The sequence below is a fragment of the Ascidiella aspersa genome, chromosome 1, assembly GCF_963924565.1.
Source record: "Ascidiella aspersa chromosome 1, kaAscAspe10.2, whole genome shotgun sequence".
Lineage (NCBI taxonomy): Eukaryota > Metazoa > Chordata > Ascidiacea > Phlebobranchia > Ascidiidae > Ascidiella > Ascidiella aspersa.
The window spans coordinates 7,123,856-7,143,469 of NC_139447.1; the positions used below are offsets into that span (position 1 = coordinate 7,123,856).

Sequence of the window (19,614 nt, forward strand, 5' to 3'; positions counted from 1 at the left end):
AAAACGCCAGGTTTAAACGGATATACAATTCTCTGTCCTTTGATTCGAATCATTTACTAAACAGGAAAGCACAACCTGTTTCACTTCCACGTTAAAAATATACAAATAGTTTTTTATTACCAGCAAAATAAACTAGCAAAGCTAGCAATTCAGGTCAGACACATTAACCAGATCTTAAAAGATATATATATATTTCGCCAACTAAGGCATCGTCAGTATATTTTAATTCGAATGAATAGTTTTTATTATATTAAAGTTCTTCCAGCATTCTAAAAGCAAAAAAAATATTACCAGCAAAATAAAAAAGAGGGTGTGCTAACCGCACGGCGTCGAACTGTTTGTAGAAAGAAATTTTTGCAAGTCGGTCACGAATGTAAAAATCTTGATCTTTTGTGATGCACTTGTTTCGCATAGAAAGTCTCACGCAGAATAAAGCGTAGAAAATCGTCTCAACTAACCTGGGACTTGCAGAATAAAGCGTAGAAAATCGTCTCAACTAACCTGGGACTTGCAGAATAAAGCGTAGAAAATCGTCTCAACTAACCTGGGACTTGCAGAATAAAGCGTAGAAAATCGTCTCAACTAACCTGGGACTTTGCACCAGGCAAGTGTTGGTGAGAATCGACACCCATTCGGCCATTTCCTTGTACGACTCGGCGCTGATGTAGTAGGTTCGCATTCCCTGGTGTTCGATCTGAATTTAAAATTGGCAAGTTACTCTTCTATTGAAAAACCGTTTTAAAAATATATCTAGCGATGCTTCTCAATTACGTGTGGTCACAATACTACTGTGTATACAGTTCAAAGATAAACCTACGTTCGAGGATTTTTTAAATAAAATCATATTTAACCTATTGTCGACAACGTATAGCAGAACGCAACATAAGTCTTTTATGTTTTTTTTAATGCTGGAGCAAAAGTGTCCTAATATTAGTAAATATTTATATACCAAAGTAACTTATGTCAGGGCCTGTATGTTTGCATTTTATTAGAATATATGTAATGGTACGTCATTTTCGGCGTCTAATGCGCTTCTGATACAAGGGATTTACCAGAGAAACGAAAAAGGATCGGAAGACAAACAACTTACTTTGTATTTATCGATTTTTATTAATTCCCATCTTGCAGCAATGTGTACAACAACTATGGCAAAGCATTACAATAACCGCACCTATAGCACGTGAGTGTCGCTGTATAAGAACACAGAAAAAGGGTACAGACGCGTATAGGTACCCAATGCGATTTCAAAAAATCTAAAATGCGAATTCAAAACTTTTAGGCGCGCACTGTCGCCGCTTCAGGGCAGCATCGGAAACCGCTCCTTGCATATAACATTCCACCCTTGCCGCAGCATAAGGTCCACAACAAGACGCAGCAATATTGCGGGACCCAAAATTCGGCGCTAAAACCACAAACTGCCGAAACACCCCCGGGGTTAATTTGAAATGTAAACACAAGTTCGCCCCTGGCACGAAATACAACCCGAAGGGCAAATTGAGAGCAGCGATTTTTGTTTCGCTGTTGGCAAATCTATTTGTCACTAAACGAGCGGTCAATAAAACTAACTGGTTCACGTGTTTGCTGAAAAATTTGGATAGACTGCAACGGTTCAGGGGTCATACATGTCAGTCAGGAATAATATTTACAGTGGCACTATTTTTTGTAAGTAAGGAACCTTTTTATCGCTTATTTGGAGACGAACCTCGCTAGAATGTAACATTTAAAAAGTAAAATATTATACAACCGCAGGCATTTCAAGGCTGTGCAAATTAAATTTTAAACCTTTAAACAAATCCTTTATCGACAGAACAAAATATATGGATGGACTCATTTTCTCAAATATAGCCCTTTTTTCGAACTACGCATTAGCTTGCTTAAAAAGCATCTGTAGACTGTAATTCGAAATAATTGAAAAAAATACTTAAAAAGAAGCAATAAAAAAATATGTTTATCACGTGATTTATAAAGTTAGTGGTCGCGGCAAATAATTTTGTGTTTTACGTTTTTAAATGCGTCTGTGGCGGAAGAAGAAAGTACGAGAAATCGCAAACTAATTCCTGCAATGCGCGATTTCAAACCCAAAAATGGAGTTTAATGAAAAAAAATGTTTTTTTTTGGCTTCGTATAAATATACGTCAACATCTATAATGATAATAAATTGTTACTCTTGAGTCGAGAAATTATTAATGTCGATTTAGATTAAACCAACATTTTAGAAAAAAACGTTTTTCCAAAATAAATGCCGTATTTTTTATCGCTTGGGTGGCCTTCTACGGGTGGCATAATGTGTTTATTAAAAAAGGAACACTCATTCGTTTGTGATGACTTCACGCTAAATTCCTAGCTAGTCGTAACGACATGTTTTCACCATGTTCAAACACTGTCTTCCTAAACCAGAATGCCACCACCTTTAGTCAGTTATTCCGTCAAATTTTTTGAGGCGCAGCGTTGGCCACCCTCGAGCGCCCTCGTGCGTCCATTACGCGAGGTTACTTAGGGTCAACAGACGCGGGACGCTCAAACTTTACACAGACCTTAAAGGCGTATTTCCTGTTGATCTTATCGTCTGGGTTGACCGTGGAAATGTCGTAGCTTGGCAGGACGATGCTTCCGAGGGCCTCTTCTTCTTTTGGGTCTGAGGAGGACACATTTGCATTTACATATTAAGGCTCGTCTGGCGTCTGCCTTACGAAGATATGAAGAAGCAATGATACACTAGCGATCCAACTTTCCTATAATTTGTGCAAAAAGTTAAGCCATCCGATAATTTTTATGATATTACAATTCTCAAACAGTAAAACATTCCAAACCGAAATCCATACAAGACATTGTTCAGTATAATATATGTTCATATATTTCATTTAACTTTAAACACTAGGTTATCTTTACTGTAAGAACGCTATTTTGTTCGCTATTTTGTTCTTTTATTAGATTGTATGCCAACCTGAAGACTTTAATTAATTGGATCGACTCAAAACGGTTTCGATATACAACTTACAATTTTGCAGTTGTTAGTTTGTCTGTGGTTGATCAATTTGTTTAACCGAACAATTATAACAAAGTTAATTTTTAAGTTATGACTTTTCGAATTTGCTTCAAAACTAGTGGGCTTATTTTTGGTCAGCCGTCGAGATGTGAAAAAAATTTAAGCACGGTGCCAAGTGGTTTTGAAACGCCTAAACTTGAAACGAAAGAGCAAACATAAAAACCCTACAAGCCTGGTTGAAAAGGAATGGTTGAAACATAAATAAATTATATTGGATTTTATATTTTCAAGACTATTAAATTTGTGACTGCATTAGAAGATGAGCGTAAAATTATCCGGAAACAGGTGCTTTGTGAACAATTGAAGGCGTATATGCGCAATTACCTAAAAATACAACCAATAATTTCCGCCAACCCGCTTTAGCAAGGCTGATTAACTGACGGACCTTAGTATAGTGCTAAAACTCGCAACCAAGTGCAATTTAAGTTACAATAAAGCTAAAAAAATCCCATAAAATTAAATGTGGACGTGGTAAACCGCATCAACCGTATCAAAGCAAGTTAGTTTTAATTATAATCTAGCCCTATACTGTATGACTATAGTTAAGTAACCCTGCACTATAGTATTAAATATTCTAACCTTTGTAGTAGAAGAGGCAAAAGTCTGAGAGCACGAACCAGCGCTTTCGCCACATTTTCATGCCGCCCATTCCACTGTTGTCCTGCTTGTACAACCAACCACTCTTGGCCACGAGCGAGCTGGGATCGCGTCGCATCACCGTCATCTTCAAAGCCTTGTGGAGGCTCTGCGAGGAACGGCGAGCCGAACTGGGCCGCTTCTCCTTGGGCTGCGTTTGCGAAAAGTTGGAGAGTTTTTTATTTTCCATATAGAAGTAGGCAGTTTAGTTAAAGAACATCAATGTCACGTTGAAAATAAGACCAAATTAGGACTAATACCTAATAGTCGGAGTAACGTCTAAATAGAAATAAGTCCTAAATCCGTCCGTATACGACCTAAATCCCCTTACGCTGACAGTGTCGGTCAAACGAGGGCTGCCCAAATGTCGTCAGCAAAACGACCAAAGAACATATTTATACATACGATGTTACATTCAAGGACGATCGTCATGACATAAAAATTCAAAAGCACTGTGTTGACTGTTAACCAAACGATTGGCGAAAAATAAAGTTTAAAAAATAAACAGGAAACTGCAAAACTATAATCTACTGTTTTTATGTTGTAGAAATGCATTATAATGCAAAATATTAAATAATTAGTGTTAAAAATCTTACTTCAATTTTTTCCACTCTCGTTTTGTGATTCTTGCTCTTTAAAAACAAAACAAGATTAATAACCTTTACTTAAACAAAACATGTTTTTCCATTACCACCTAACTTTTATATTAAGAAATTATAATAATTAGGACACTTACATTGCCTGAAATATATCTGCACCTTTCTATACCTACAAGAACTACAAAGATGACAAGAGCGACATAGCAACTAGTAGAATGCTCCAAAATGGCAAGTGACCTTTAAATTTTGGCTTCAGCTTGCAAGTTTAGTTGCCTAAACAGCCCAGGGCCAGGCTTTACATGATTCACCTGAGCCACAATATACATAGATAAACACGACAAATTGCCAAGGGCACAAGAAATGGCTCCTCTAATCTACGATCACTTTTTATTTTAGAAAACAAGATAAATTCCTCACTTTGTTTTTCTCTCATTTCCATACATAAATTATTAGACGTGGATCACATAATACTCTACTTGTCGTTTATTGCAGCTTATGCATTAATATTTATGTGAAATTGAACGAAGTTCCCTGAATTTCACTCACACTGCTTCGTCGGAAGAGCGGTCTGGAAAGGGTCTCTGTAAACGATGGTCTGCGCTTTTTCTTTTTTAATGTTGAATCACTACAAAGTAAAAAATATATATATAAAATCCATTTGATTGTAAAAAAATACAAATTGCTTTAGAATTGTGAAAAAGATAGCAAAATATTTTGCACAAGAAGTTTTTAAGTGTTTACATCTTAATAAAATTGTAAACCACTAGAGAAAAATTTATTAAATCCAAGACCACAAAGACTTTCTTTGTTTACCAATAACATTTAACTAAAGTTCTGGCCATATAATAGTTCTTCAGTCTGATGACTCAGGCTAGTTAGAGTGCTTATACAGGGTGCTTGAGGTGAAATGTAGACACTTAAGTATTTAATCACACTTGTCCCTATACTATTACAATGGTCAGCCAACAAATCTAGTTACAATCTGGCAAAAGCCATAAATGTCAAGACAACATTGCAGAAGTTCTGTGATTTTCATATGTTTGGCTTCCCTCTTAACGGTATATTTATATAAAAGAAAACTTTAGTAAAATAATGAAATATTGTATTGATAGGGCTAACTTTAAAAAAATGCATATACATTGAGACACTAGTTTAGTAAAATAAACTGCAAATACTTTAATTATAAAAAATGATTGAAAACATTTCAAATATTTTTTTAAATACTTCATTTGGTAAATAAGAAGTCACATAATTTAAAAAAAAAAACTTTTCGAAAATACTTGGTGAACAATTTGTAAATTATGCAAAAACCAAGTGTTTCTGCAGTTTGTAAAATATCCTTAGACATTTGTTAAACTCAATGATGGTTATATATAAATCTAACTTTTTAATATTTTTGCAATTTTTTAGATAGAACATGTAAGAGGTAAATACAGTAAATGCAAAATTGATCTTACTTGTCTTGGTGTTGTTCAGCCTCATTTGGATGCACAAAGGTTGTTGTTCTGTCATTGTGGCTGTAAATTAAAGTACAACTTATTAGTTTAAAAAACTTACAAAATACTTCCATTATAAGGATTTAAAACCTATATTTCTTAATGGTTACATGCACATTAGGTGGTATAAGTTAAATTTTTAAGTCAGATAGATGTAATTAGATTATTATATTTTTGCTGTAATACTATCTCCTTAGTCCTTAGTATATATATCATGTTTGGCAGCAACAGGAAAACTATAATTAGGTTGTCATTCATTTAATTATCACTTCAGCGTTTTCTTTGAGTCTGCATACTGAAAAAGAGGCCGTACAGGGATAGTAACAAATTGTTAACAGCCACAAAATGCAGCACGCTTGGAAAGATTTTAATAGCTCGACTTTTATACATATTCTGTGGAGCAGAACCAAAAACATCACAAAATCAATGAAAGTCAGTAAAGCGGTCACATTTACAAAGGTAATGGAATTTACACTATCAGTTACAAAAATAACAGAGGCACGAAGTCATTGATTTTGTAGACGTTAACAATTCTGTTGCAGAAAAAATAAAAAAATTATAAACAAAAGACATTTAAGTGACTCTAAATTCTAAACCGAAATTAACCTATTCAAAAAATTAAGAAAATGTCATTTTTAAATTAATCAGGACAAGAATAATAATGAACCTAAAATAATAAAAACGTTGTAAATATTTGTCAGTGTGATTTTGGGATTATATTTAACATATTAAACTATACATGTACAGTTCCAATCTGAAATGATTGAATAATGTCCATTGTCCGGTGACCATTTGAAACAGGTCGGACAAGGGTGAATTGAAAAGTCAGTTAAGATTACACGAATGACACCACAAAGCGTCATTATGCGCAAACAAAACACCAGGCTTTGTGACACAACCGTCCCGTCACCAACAATCTCAATAAGCATTCGAAAATTCTTCCAGAAATCCAATGAATGGAATTCTCCGTTGACGACAAAGCTCTAAGCTTTTGATTAAACACAAGTTATGGTCTGAATTAAGGGCCCTCGCAAATGGTAAACAAGCAGAGTGAAAAGTGCTAGGGATGATGTGTACAACCAAACTGGTTTAAAGTAACATTAGATACTGGTGGGCAAACTAAAGAGGCCGGTTTTGGTGATGTTTGATATGTTTTGTAATAACACTAACCAACTTAAACTCCATATTATAAATATTTTGTTAGTTAAAAAGTGTTTTGTCAACTTAAAATGTCAAGATTACAACTTGACAACTAAAACTTTATAAGCAATACATGCAAAACTGCATTTATCCAACATTTTAATTTAGCAAATCCTAAATGCAACATTAGGTAGATAGGAGCAGGGGCTCTAGGAAGTTTCTCAGTTTAGAAACAACACATGATCAAAATAAATACAGCGCTTCTCCCAGACATTTCAAAACAAGCGAATGCCTGAGGGCCAAAGCATGTCGCCGTCTGATAAACCAGGCCCAGACCAACACAATCTTTTTCTACATAAATCACTGAGATACTCAAGATAACTGGAAACACTGGTGCATCACTAATTTTAGATTCAAATAAAAATATTTTTGTATGACATCTACCTGGATTTAAGTTACATGTTTTAAGTTATCATGCAAACACTGAATACATTAATAAAATTAGCATCATTACCTTAATGACATCTTTAACTTTCTGTGGGGTCATTTATATGCTAGGTTAAGGCCAGGTTTACTTTTCCTCAAACAAAACTTTTAACATGTTGTCTACACTTCTAATTGGCAATATAGGAAACCTCCTAGTTCGCTGGACCATTCACAAGCTTCCTACCTTTCAACACAAAAACACATTCCCACTACAACTACTATAAAATGCAAAAAAAGTCACCAGTCGGTTGAGAAAAAGGGGTTTTAATGAACATTTAAAAAAAGGGGGACTGCACGGTTCATAGTTAGTTCAGGCGGTTGACTTCTTTGGTCCAAAACGTTGCCGCCAAAAAGTAAACGCACACTCAACTACACAGGGTTGTCAAATTACTGGGCTGAGTCAGACTCACAACCGCAGTGCAAACATGAAAGGCAAATAGTGTTACACCCAGGCATTTGATAGAACACTGTAAATTTACCAGGCATGTACAAGTAGGAGAGAATGTGCAAAATTGCCATAAATCAAAACAGCAAACCATTTCAGGCAAGATAAATTGTGGTTATTTGGTTGTGTTTCCAAAAGTGTTAACTCCTGTTGCTGAATTTTATGTGTTCCAAGAAAATGATGGCACATATTTTTCTGCTTACAGCAGAACATGGTAAATGCAAATTATTTTGCAGACCTTGCAGTTATCAAAATATTTCCATAACTTTATTATTTTAATAAAGGATTACCAAACTGCCAATAACATGACCAAGGACATTAGAATAAAACTACTTTAGCCCAAAGCATTGATTCAGTAAGGCTTAAGAGTTTAATTCCCTTTACTTGATATAGTAGGCAGGTCCATCTGGTGCAAATCCACGTTCCCAACCACTTGGCAAATCTGTAAGAGTCAAAAGTTCCTTGATTACCCACTTAACAAATGCAAAACAGCTTTTAGTTATTAGATGTTAAGCTTGGTTACAATACTTCCAAAGGACCCACCTAGAACTATATGCACATTATAATTAAGGGTTTTATGCCCATGCAATTTTAAAACACAGAACAAAATAAAATGAATAAGACCAATAACCTTCAAAACAGAAAGCATTTTTATTGATTTTATTACATTTATAACAAATACACAGTGAGAATAGCCTTTTGAGGACTTGGCTGGCATACATGCAAAATCTTCGTTTTTACTTTTATACCCTTTAAGTGTTGCAACCAGATTCTGACAAATCTAAAGCAAGTTAGGCAGATATTACTGGGGTAAATAACTGCATTCCAAAAAGTCAGCCACCTGTGGCATATTTGTCATGGGTTTAAACACTGTGATAAGAATGGTCGCCAAGAGCAAATTTATTTTTTGTGGTTTCAGAGGGCAATTTTGATACATTTGACAATTGACATTGAGGAACTCGTTGTGACATAACCATTTAGCAGAGTTGGGTGTTACCTATGGTGCGCTGATATCCAGTCATCGCTGGTTGTCCTGTGTCCGGATGCAGCCAAGTTGTGGTGTGATCATCATCACTGAAAAGAACAATAACAAACACAAATTACATTTTATGTAGAAAGGCAATACAGGAAGCTATTAAACATCATAAAGGAAATTGTCTACAGATAAGTAGAAAGGTAAATTTTCTTTTGACGCAATTAACAAATTTTTAATTGCACAGTGAATTGCACGAAAAAACTTTCAGGATTCAAATATTTTATTAAATAAGATTGATTTTAAAGACGTTTGACAATTGGTAATCTATATTTCTACATCCAATTGAAAAAACAAAATTGACTAAACAGCAACATAAATTAAATATTATTTTTAAAATATTTTTTTAATTTAACTTACTTTATAAAAAATACTCTTCCATCCCTTGTTACTCCAAATGTCCATGGTTCTGGAAGTGGGTCTTTTAGGAGATCATCGGACATATTATTTCTTTAGTTTGTCTGTTCTTACATATGCAATGGAAATTTGAACCTAGACATAATAAAAATAATTCAGTAATGACATGCTTTAGTTTGTTTTCAGGCCCACTTTGGAGAAATAGAAAAACAAAAATTTAGAAAATGGTTACTGGGTCTAATCAACCATGTGCAGTTTACATGTAAACTTAGGGGGGAGAGGCGGAGGCAAAATACAACCCGAAAATAAACTTAAATTTTTTTTTACCTTTCAATATGTTTTGATGTATAATAATCACTTATATAACACTGTAATAATGAATAATCACTAAAAAACATTTAAAAAGCAATAGTATTTTTTGTGTGCCAAGAGTGTACCAAAATAATCCATTGATTTAAGTCTTGTTTACAATATGTTGTAAGAAGAAAAGTACATAAGTTAATAATTTAACTTAAACAGTTAAAATATTAGCTACAGATTCAATTATGGCAAACTTTTGTTTACTTCAAGAAAGCATCATCTATTATTGGCAACATTTATATTGATCACAACTACATTTTTGAAATGCTAACTATATTAATTACATTGGCTAGCAACTTATATGAGGTGATTTTGGTATTTTAACACAACAATAACAAAATAGGCTTAACGTTTAACTCAAATACAATAACAGAGTACTTTAAAACTACTTCATTGTGTTCTAAACAGTTAAAACTTTTACAAATTAATCAATACTAAACATACAAAAAGGTCGTCACATGCAACCTATTACTATTATTGTTCAAATGTAAAGTAGGTTAATAGAACATACTTTCATTAAAAGTAAAGAAATTATGGCGCTGGTGTAGAATCCTACCACATTTCTTAAAGTAACAAAACGAATTGTCAAACTTTAAATTGCAAGGTAGAAATAAACATGAAAAGATCAATTATATATACTTGACCCACCCAAACGCTAACTCGCACTTTAACCGAAATAAAGTTAGCAATATAAAAACCCAGACGAATTGTGGTAGGATTCTAAACCAGCGTAAACAAATCATTTTGCATTGCTAGACAAGCAAAAATTAAACATTATGCGCAAGCTGAAACTGAAGACTATTGCATGTTAAGTTACTACATAGCCTACCGTGTCGAACAACTAGGGTAGTTTTAAAATTGGTCATCAAACAAACTATTTACAAAACCAACAACTACGGCTACGCATCATTGGGCTTACAGACGCAGCTTTGTCGCCACCTAACAGAAATTTTGATAAATCTATTCAAACACTAAGGAGCGCCACAACTGCTCTTGCTCTCGGTATAACCTATAGTCAACAGAAATATTTAAGAGCAACAACAGAATTTCAGACGGTTTAAATTAGTCAATATCGGAGGCGGGAACAGGAACGGAGAAGATTACTGGGTCTAAATTACCAACAGGGGAAGTAACGTTTTTCCAAAATTTTCGTAAAAATGTGCATGCGAAAATGTAAGTCAGAGTCAAAGTCAGAGAGTCAGAGTTAGAGTTCTAAGGGTTTTCCTCAAGTTTGTTTCCCTACTGGTTCTGTTGGATCTGTCTCATGCGTCTGAGCCTAAACTTTACGGCTTCTCGTATGTCGAAAACAAATGCGTGAAGGCCCGTTTACACTACAGCTGCACTGAGCTGAGCAAAGTGTAGTTTGTATTTAAATTCTATTGTGGCGAGTGTCATAGGCTAGGGGGGTGCGGGGGGGTACATATGTCCCCGGGCGCCAAGGTAAAGGGGCGCCAAAATAAGGCTTACAATTTTTTCACAAGGGTGAAAAACGACCACAAGCAAGATGGCACCAGCGGCTGTGGCAGACGTCATCTGATACGCAACCCACAACCAGACTGATGCTGTTACCAGCCTTCACAGCAGTCAAGATACAGATTCTGCGTGCAGCTGGTTTCGTCTAGCTTAGTGTTCTTAACCTTTATTAAACCGCGCCCCCCCTTTGGTTATTGTCCTGCACTTCGCGCCCCCTAACGAAAAGCAATTCAATATTTTGGAAATACATATTAGTTAGACAACATAAAAAAAGTAAATTGTATCGTTGGTCGCACGTAGCGCGAAAAAGTTCTGTTTATTTGGTTAAATTAGCTAAAAAAAGGTTCGTGTCTCCGTGTTTCTAGCCTGTTGTCATATATAAAATAACTTTTATCGTTTATCTATAAGTTAGCCAAACTATAATTTAAATAGGACCGTTTTTTTTTGAAAAACATGCAATGGTACTCACAGAGACTTTGTGCTAAATACAACTGTCAACAAAACAGGAAAAAAACAAGAAAATAAACGAGAACTTTTTAGAAGTTTCAATCGTTAAGTTGGGCAAAAAAACGGAGTTTGTACAGGCGTATTAGTGGTGCCCAACCCAATTGCACTACTATAGCCTACGGTATAATTGTTACGACTATACATAGCCAAATCGATCGTAAAAGTAGCAATTATAGTCCAGCAACTGAAAAACTATTAAAAATTAGTAGCGAAGCTCGCAAATTTAGTAGCGAAGCTCGCAAAATCCATGAACTATGTCTTCAGTCACCTATACGTGCAATTTTAATGTAAAGTATAGGACATAAAAAAACAGAATGAACACCAAACTAAACCATTAACAACAAAATACTCGATCTGGTGATTGAGCTGGACAAAAGAATCAGGTGACGTAAGAGAATGCCTGGACAACTGGCAAGAAATGCAGGACTTTCATCAGAAATGAAGAATGTATTTGATCGGCTTCAATATGAGATATCAACACGTTTTTTCAGGACTAAAGACCTGAACTATAAATTCGGATATTTGCTGGACGTTAAAGACTCTTCTATCTGACACAGACGAGGATGCAACGCGTCGAAATTGTGCAGATTTTGCGAATTTCTACGACACGAACATTAATGGTAACGATCTTTTCATTGAAATTGGTGATTGCCGAATGCTGCTCAGTAACCGAACTGAAGCTCTACCAGAAACTCCTTTAGAGTTTGTTGGTTTTATTGTGCTTCATGATGATGACGTATTTCCAAATATGCGATCTTTACTACAAATTCTGTTAACAATAGCAGTTTCAATTGCAAGTTGTTATCGGTCGTTCAGCAAATTGAAACTTATTTTGTCGTATCTGCGTGCAACGCCGTGTATCAATGGAACAGGATCGTCTCACAGACTTTGTTATTCTTAAAGTTGAAAGAGAAACATTGGAAACAACAGATTTCGTGATTTGACTAGTTTGCGAAGGTCAAATCAAGAAAAATAATCTATAGTTGTTAATCATTCATGTTTGACAGTGACTATAAGTGAGTCATACGTGTAGTTTGTATAACCAAAACGCTTCTTAACTGTTTTCCGTATAAAGTAGGTATATTATGTTAATTCAATAAAAAATGTGAAAAAACATGGAGGAGGGGGCGCCAAATTTATAGTTTGCCCCCGGGCGCAAAATACCCTCGCTACGCCTCTGGCGAGCGTTTCACGCTTTGCTAAACTAAAGCCCGGTGCAGCAGCTGCAGCTAGCTTAAAGTTACGCTTTGCTAAACTCAAGCCCCGTGCAGCTGGAAAAAAATACGCTTTGGAGCGATTCTCACGCTTGGCTAAACTCAAACCCAGTGCAGCTATAGAAACACGTTACGTTTTGGGGCGATTTTTACGCCCAGTGCAGCTCACTGCAGCTGTAGTGAAAATAATTTCACGCCCAGTGCAGCTCAGCTCCGCTTAGAAAAGCTGTAGTGTAAACATGCCTTTAAACCGATAAAGCCGGAATACAAAAAGTCAGCATTTTGAGACTAAAGGGTAACATTTTAAGTAAAGTGACTTGCTCACATTAAGGAAGGTAGCGTAGTAACATGATACATGATGTTTATAGTCACTATTATAGTCATGAGGTTGATGACTGAAGTTAATCAAACAGCATAGTAACGTATATCAGAAATATTTTGGAACTGAAAATTTATTTAAGATTTTAAGTCCATGTGGGCTTTTCAAGCAAAATATTGTCAATTCAGGCTTCCATATTTTTTTAGTTACGTACTTACACTACGTTTAAAAGCTTTTTATTGACTTGCGGTAATAACAAAAGTGACAAAACTTGTGGCGGGACTGAGTCAAAAGTTGGGCAATTTTTCTGCCTAACATGTTTACTATGGTTAAAGCACAAGATTCAGTGAACCGATAAACTATCCAGCTAGGGATGGCCAACACGCGGCTCGAAAGCGGCATGCGGTTCTTCACCCAGTTTTATGCGATTTTGCGTTCATGTTGCACTTACGCTTTTTAGAATGTGTCGATTTCGTTTGGTTAACCGTTAAGTTATCGATTATTGCCAGTTCCGACTTAGGCTATTTGCCTTTAGGCCATTGTGTTTTAAGTAACACTTTGTAAAAAAAATAAACGCAAAAGTATTCTTTGTTTCACTTTGCGAAAACACCCCTCCCCCCACAAGGTATTTCCAAAGTTGTATACCCCACAAGGTAATTCCCGAGTAATTACATCAAGAAAATGTTTTTTCGTACAATGCGTCCCGTCTTTGATACAATATAAAGTGTGAGGCAGTTTATTGACTTGGCCAGACAACAAATCAAAATCACCTATTTTGAGTAAAGGTATTTATAATAAACACCCGACAAAATGTGGAAAACCAACAGTTTTAGAGTATCACAAAAAACAAAACCCTTTCATCGTTTGTTGAGTCATTGAGCGATTAGACAAATAATGTTTTGATTAGTAGTACGTCATCATTAGTTTTTAATAAATTGTATACAATGTATGTATGGCGGATAAACGACGCTTTTCGATGTGGCAAAAAAGTGGTTAAGATCGATTAAAGATTTTTAAATAATTGTTGCCTAATTGCAAAAGGTATAGTCATATTAGGCAATTTATTATACCGAACGTGCTTCTGATCAAACTTTTGAATTAAATGCAAGATGGCAAAAAACTTTCAAGATGCTATAAACTTCGAACTTAGGTTTCGCGAGCAACTTCCTCAAGACACAGTTCCTCCGAGTAGAAATCCTATACAAATATCCGAGTTAATTTTCGGGGCTCAGAAATATGCCGCTAGCAATTTTATAACAATGCGGTTTTACCACGCATCGAAGAACAGGAAATTCTAAGCAATTCACGAAACACGAGTATAGCAATATGTTAACGTTTGATGAATTCACACAGGCTGGTGTGACGACGTCACAATCCAACACTGTTTCAATGGAATGAACGGAGTTTAAACCAGGGAGTCGAACCGGAACCTAACCGGAACTTTATGAACCGGTTTTGGGTCAATATTTTCCGAACCTGAACCGAACCTGAACCGATTTTTATAAGATTTTAAGGAGCCGAACCGGAACTGAACCGAATAATTTGAAAGTACCTGAACCTTAACCGAACCCGAACCTGTAAACAAAAGCGGTTCGCTCCAGCATGACGTCACAACTTCTATTTTACCGAGTCAAGTTACGCGATGTTCGAAATTTTATGAAAAAATATGAATATTGAATAAAAAAATCGTTAATTTTTTTAATTTTTAGATATTTCAATATTAAGTTGCTATTTTTTTAGTAAGTCACGGAACTTAGATTAAATGACTTACAATTCAAAGATTATTCTCTACATTTATCGACCCACATTTTGAGATTTAACGCAAATTATGTTGTATCTGAACCGGAACTTTCAAATTCCTCCGAACCGAAACCGGAACTGAACCGGATTCCGAAAAAAGACTCCCTGGTTTAAACCCGGTAACAATATGGAGCCCAAACCGCTACATACGTCTGTCGAAAACAAATGCGTTAAACCGACTATAGAGCAGTGGTTTTCAAACTTTTTCAAAAAATTACGCCACGGTCCCCTAGCAATTTTTTTAATTGCTCACGGCCCCCTTAAAAATATACACAAAATAACTCGTTTTTTTGAATGGTATCAAATGAAGCGGGTGCACTTGCAGTCTAAGATAGGCTTGTTGATACCGTATTTAGTAATGTAACTCTAACGAAATCACTTTATTTGAGTGGAGCAATCACGCACAGTTTAATAACCGTGACCGTACGCCCACAGTGGCAGCGCAGCAAGCTGTAAAAACGTAATTCTCATTAGCACAATGGAACACTATGACGTCACAATGCACAATTCCACTTAAGGCATGCTAACACGTGAATGAACAACTGATCGTAAATTGTGATGACGAACGCAAACACGTTGGAATTACGTTAGTAATGTCACTTTGCGTGAATAGGTCGAGCTTGAGTTTGGCTTTCCTTCTTTTGTCCCACAATTTGGGCCTATGTACGGCATAGTTACTATTATTTAGTTTGTTAAGCTTGGTTTGAAAAGTAAGTTGCCTGAAAATTTTATTGCATAAAAAATGTTCTTATTTAGGAGCGTCGAGTTGATTTTTATTAGGTGCTTCGCGGTCCCGAAATTGTCTCGCGGACCCCAAAAGGTCCTCGGACCCCAGTTTGAGAACCACTGGACTAGAGGGTAACATTTGAAGTAAAGTGAGGAACCAATTTAGGAGGAAATTGCTTAGACGGAGAACTTGTCTTGGATGCGGGTAAACGGCCACCCGACCCAGTAACATTCTTTTATGTAAAAATATTAGTAAAAATACTCAAATTATCAGAGGTCCGCATTCAAGGTTAAAAACTACCCTTTAAATTTACAGATTTTTCTTTACATTAATTGAAAGGCACAAGTACCGTCGGCAAACCAGTTTGTGAATTAGAACCTGGCAAGCACGCCTTAGGTAAACCAGGTCAGGTAGTCCTAAATATATAGCTTGTCTTTCGCTTTCATTTCAGCGTCATAAACAAAAAAACGCGATTGGGTCCGACAACGAAATAACCCGCTGGTTATACTATGCCCAACGTATTGCTCAGATGTAGATTTCATCTCAGTCATACCTTTGACTTCGTACAAATGTGGCCAGGCTATACGTGGGTGTGCGTGTTACTGTTTGAGAATGGGAGGCCGAGTAATAGTACTGTAAGCGTTATAATAAATCTGTATGACATAGACAGCTCAATAACTTCTGCTAACATTGGTAAACTGAATAGCGTGTGTGTTGTAATCCTTATTCTAATGAGTATTTCGTTTTTACCGATTATACTAACTGGCTCAGTGGCAATGTTTAGCATAGTAATCTCTTTTTAACTATATACGCACTACGCAGGCAATTAGTATGACGCGGTACGATTGCTCACATTAAGGAAGCGTATAACATGGTACATGATGTTTATATAGTCATGAGGTTGATGGCTCAAGTTTATCAAACAGCACAGTAACGTATATCAGAAATATTTTGAAGCTGGAAATTTATTCAAGATTTTAAGTCCATGTGGGCTTTTCAATCAAAATATTGTCAATTGAAGCTTCCATATTTTTTTAGTTACGTACTTACAATACGTTTAAAAGCTTTTTATAGACTTGCGGTAATAACAAATGTGGCAAAACTTGTGGCAGGACTAAGTCAAAAGTTTGGCAATTTTTCTGTCTAACATGTTTACTATGGTTAAAGCACAAGATTCAGTGAACTGACAGACTATCCAGCTAGGGGTGGCCAACACGCGGCTCGAAAGCGGCATGCGGTTCTTCACCCAGTTTTATGCGATTTTGCGTTCATGTTGCACTTACGCTTTTTAGAATGTGTCGATTTCGTTTGGTTAACGGTTAAGTTATCGATTATTGCCAGTTCCGACTTAGGCTATTTGCCTTTAGGCCATTGTGTTTTAAGTAACACTTTGTAAAAAAAATAAACGCAAAAGTATTCTTTGTTTCACTTTGCGAAAACACCCCTCCCCCCACAAGGTATTTCCAAAGTTGTATACCCCACAAGGTAATTCCCGAGTAATTATATCAAGAAAATGTTTTTTCGTACAATGCGTCGCGTCTTTGATACAATATAAAGTGTGAGGCAGTTTATTGACTTGGCCAGACAACAAATCAAAATCACCTATTTTGAGTAAAGGTATTTATAATAAACACCCGACAAAATGTGGAAAACCAACAGTTTTAGAGTATCACAAAAAACAAAACCCTTTCATCGTTTGTTGAGTCATTGAGCGATTAGACAAATAATGTTTTGATTAGTAGTACGTCATCATTAGTTTTTAATAAATTGTATACAATGTATGTATGGCGGATAAACGACGCTTTTCGATGTGGCAAAAAAGTGGTTAAGATCGATTAAAGATTTTTAAATAATTGTTGCCTAATTGCAAAAGGTATAGTCATATTAGGCAATTTATTATACCGAACGTGCTTCTGATCAAACTTTTGAATTAAATGCAAGATGGCAAAAAACTTTCAAGATGCTATAAACTTCGAACTTAGGTTTCGCGAGCAACTTCCTCAAGACACAGTTCCTCCGAGTAGAAATCCTATACAAATATCCGAGTTAATTTTCGGGGCTCAGAAATATGCCGCTAGCAATTTTATAACAATGCGGTTTTACCACGCATCGAAGAACAGGAAATTCTAAGCAATTCACGAAACACGAGTATAGCAATATGTTAACGTTTGATGAATTCACACAGGCTGGTGTGACGACGTCACAATCCAACACTGTTTCAATGGAATGAACGGAGTTTAAACCAGGGAGTCGAACCGGAACCTAACCGGAACTTTATGAACCGGTTTTGGGTCAATATTTTCCGAACCTGAACCGAACCTGAACCGATTTTTATGAGATTTTAAGGAGCCGAACCGGAACTGAACCGAATAATTTGAAAGTACCTGAACCTTAACCGAACCCGAACCTGTAAACAAAAGCGGTTCGCTCCAGCATGACGTCACAACTTCTATTTTACCGAGTCAAGTTACGCGATGTTCGAAATTTTATGAAAAAATATGAATATTGAATAAAAAAATCGTTCATTTTTTATTTTTTAGATATTTCAATATTAAGTTGCTGTTTTTTTAGTAAGTCACGGAACTTAGATTAAATGACTTACAATTCAAAGATTATTCTCTACATTTATCGACCCACATTTTGAGATTTAACGCAAATTATGTTGTATCTGAACCGGAACTTGATGAACCGGTTTTGAAATAACGATGTTCGAACCGGAGCTGAACCGGAACTTTCAAATTCCTCCGAACCGAAACCGGAACTGAACCGGATTCCGAAAAAAGACTCCCTGGTTTAAACCCGGTAACAATATGGAGCGCAAACCGCTACATACGTCTGTCGAAAACAAATGCGTTAAACCGACTATAGAGCAGTGGTTTTCAAACTTTTTCAAAAAATTACGCCACGGTCCCCTAGCAATTTTTTTAATTGCTCACGGCCCCCTTAAAAATATACACAAAATAACTCGTTTTTTTGAATGGTATCAAATGAAGCGGGTGCACTTGCAGTCTAAGATAGGCTTGTTGATACCGTATTTAGTAATGTAACTCTAACGAAATCACTTTATTTGAGTGGAGCAATCACGCACAGTTTAATAACCGTGACCGTACGCCCACAGTGGCAGCGCAGCAAGCTGTAAAAACGTAATTCTCATTAGCACAATGGAACACTATGACGTCACAATGCACAATTCCACTTAAGGCATGCAAACACGTGAATGAACAACTGATCGTAAATTGTGATGACGAACGCAAACACGTTGGAATTACGTTAGTAATGTCACTTTGCGTGAATAGGTCGAGCTTGAGTTTGGCTTTTCTTTTTTGTCCCACAATTTAGGCCTATGTACGGCATAGTTACTATTATTTAGTTTGTTAAGCTTGGTTTGAAAAGTAAGTTGCCTGAAAACTTTATTGCATAAAAAATGTTCTTATTTAGGAGCGTCGAGTTGATTTTTATTAGGTGCTTCGCGGTCCCGAAATTGTCTCGCGGACCCCAAAAGGTCCGCGGACCCCAGTTTGAGAACCACTGGACTAGAGGGTAACATTTGAAGTAAAGTGAGGAACCAATTTAGGAGTAAATTGCTTAGACGGAGAACTTGTCTTGGATGCGGGTAAACGGCCACCCGACCCAGTCACATTCTTTTATGTAAAAATATTAGCAAAAATACTCAAATTATCAGAGGTCCGCATTCAAGGTTAAAAAACTACCCTTTAAATTTACAGATTTTTCTTTACATTAATTGAAAGGCACAAGTACCGTCGGCAACCTAGTTTGTGAATTAGAACCTGGCAAGCACGCCTCAGGTAAACCAGGTTAGGTAGGCCTAAATATATAGCTTGTTTTTCGCTTAAATTTCAGCGTCATAAACAAAAAAACGCGATTGGGTCCGACAACGAAATAACCCGCTGGTTATACTATGCCCAATGTATTGCTCAGATGTAGATTTCACCTCAGTCATTCCTTTGACTTCGTA

General features: G+C 36.1%; 3 protein-coding genes across 3 annotated transcripts in view; all 3 read right to left on the reverse strand.

The window, feature by feature from the left end:
- Positions 1-1,328, reverse strand: part of LOC146166839 (uncharacterized) — a 29,061-nt gene extending 27,733 nt beyond the window's left edge. Inside the window, exon 1 of the mRNA XM_083385137.1 lies at positions 588-1,328. Coding sequence (XP_083241263.1) covers positions 588-679 — 92 coding nt within the window. The 5' untranslated portion in view covers positions 680-1,328. The remainder of the gene's footprint in view (positions 1-587) is intronic.
- Positions 1,329-2,489: 1,161 nt separating this feature from the next.
- Positions 2,490-3,872, reverse strand: LOC146166840 (pleckstrin homology domain-containing family A member 5-like). The gene is made up of 2 exons (XM_083385148.1): positions 3,626-3,872; positions 2,490-2,635 (listed from the first exon to the last, which is right to left on the reverse strand). Exons 1-2 carry the CDS (start codon positions 3,870-3,872, stop codon positions 2,490-2,492), a joined length of 393 nt encoding a protein of 130 aa, XP_083241274.1.
- Positions 3,873-3,992: 120 nt separating this feature from the next.
- Positions 3,993-9,370, reverse strand: LOC146166841 (uncharacterized). The gene is made up of 5 exons (XM_083384407.1): positions 9,242-9,370; positions 8,846-8,922; positions 8,233-8,290; positions 5,739-5,798; positions 3,993-4,906 (listed from the first exon to the last, which is right to left on the reverse strand). The coding sequence occupies exons 1-5, from the start codon at positions 9,322-9,324 to the stop codon at positions 4,789-4,791; spliced, it is 396 nt and encodes a 131-aa protein (XP_083240533.1). The 5' UTR covers positions 9,325-9,370; the 3' UTR covers positions 3,993-4,788.
- Positions 9,371-19,614: the final 10,244 nt, after the last annotated feature.

Excerpts from the sequence above, each read along its gene's own strand:
- LOC146166840 (XM_083385148.1), bottom strand. The coding sequence starts at position 3,872 with ATGGAAAATAAAAAACTCTCCAACTTTTCGCAAACGCAGCCCAAGGAG. Across the intron at positions 2,636-3,625 it reads TTGCCTCTTCTACTACAAAG|ACCCAAAAGAAGAAGAGGCC; the intron begins GTTAGAATATTT and ends TGTCCTCCTCAG.
- LOC146166841 (XM_083384407.1), bottom strand. The coding sequence starts at position 9,324 with ATGTCCGATGATCTCCTAAAAGACCCACTTCCAGAACCATGGACATTT. Across the intron at positions 8,291-8,845 it reads TGGATATCAGCGCACCATAG|ATTTGCCAAGTGGTTGGGAA; the intron begins GTAACACCCAAC and ends TGACTCTTACAG. Across the intron at positions 4,907-5,738 it reads GCTGAACAACACCAAGACAA|TGATTCAACATTAAAAAAGA; the intron begins GTAAGATCAATT and ends TTTACTTTGTAG.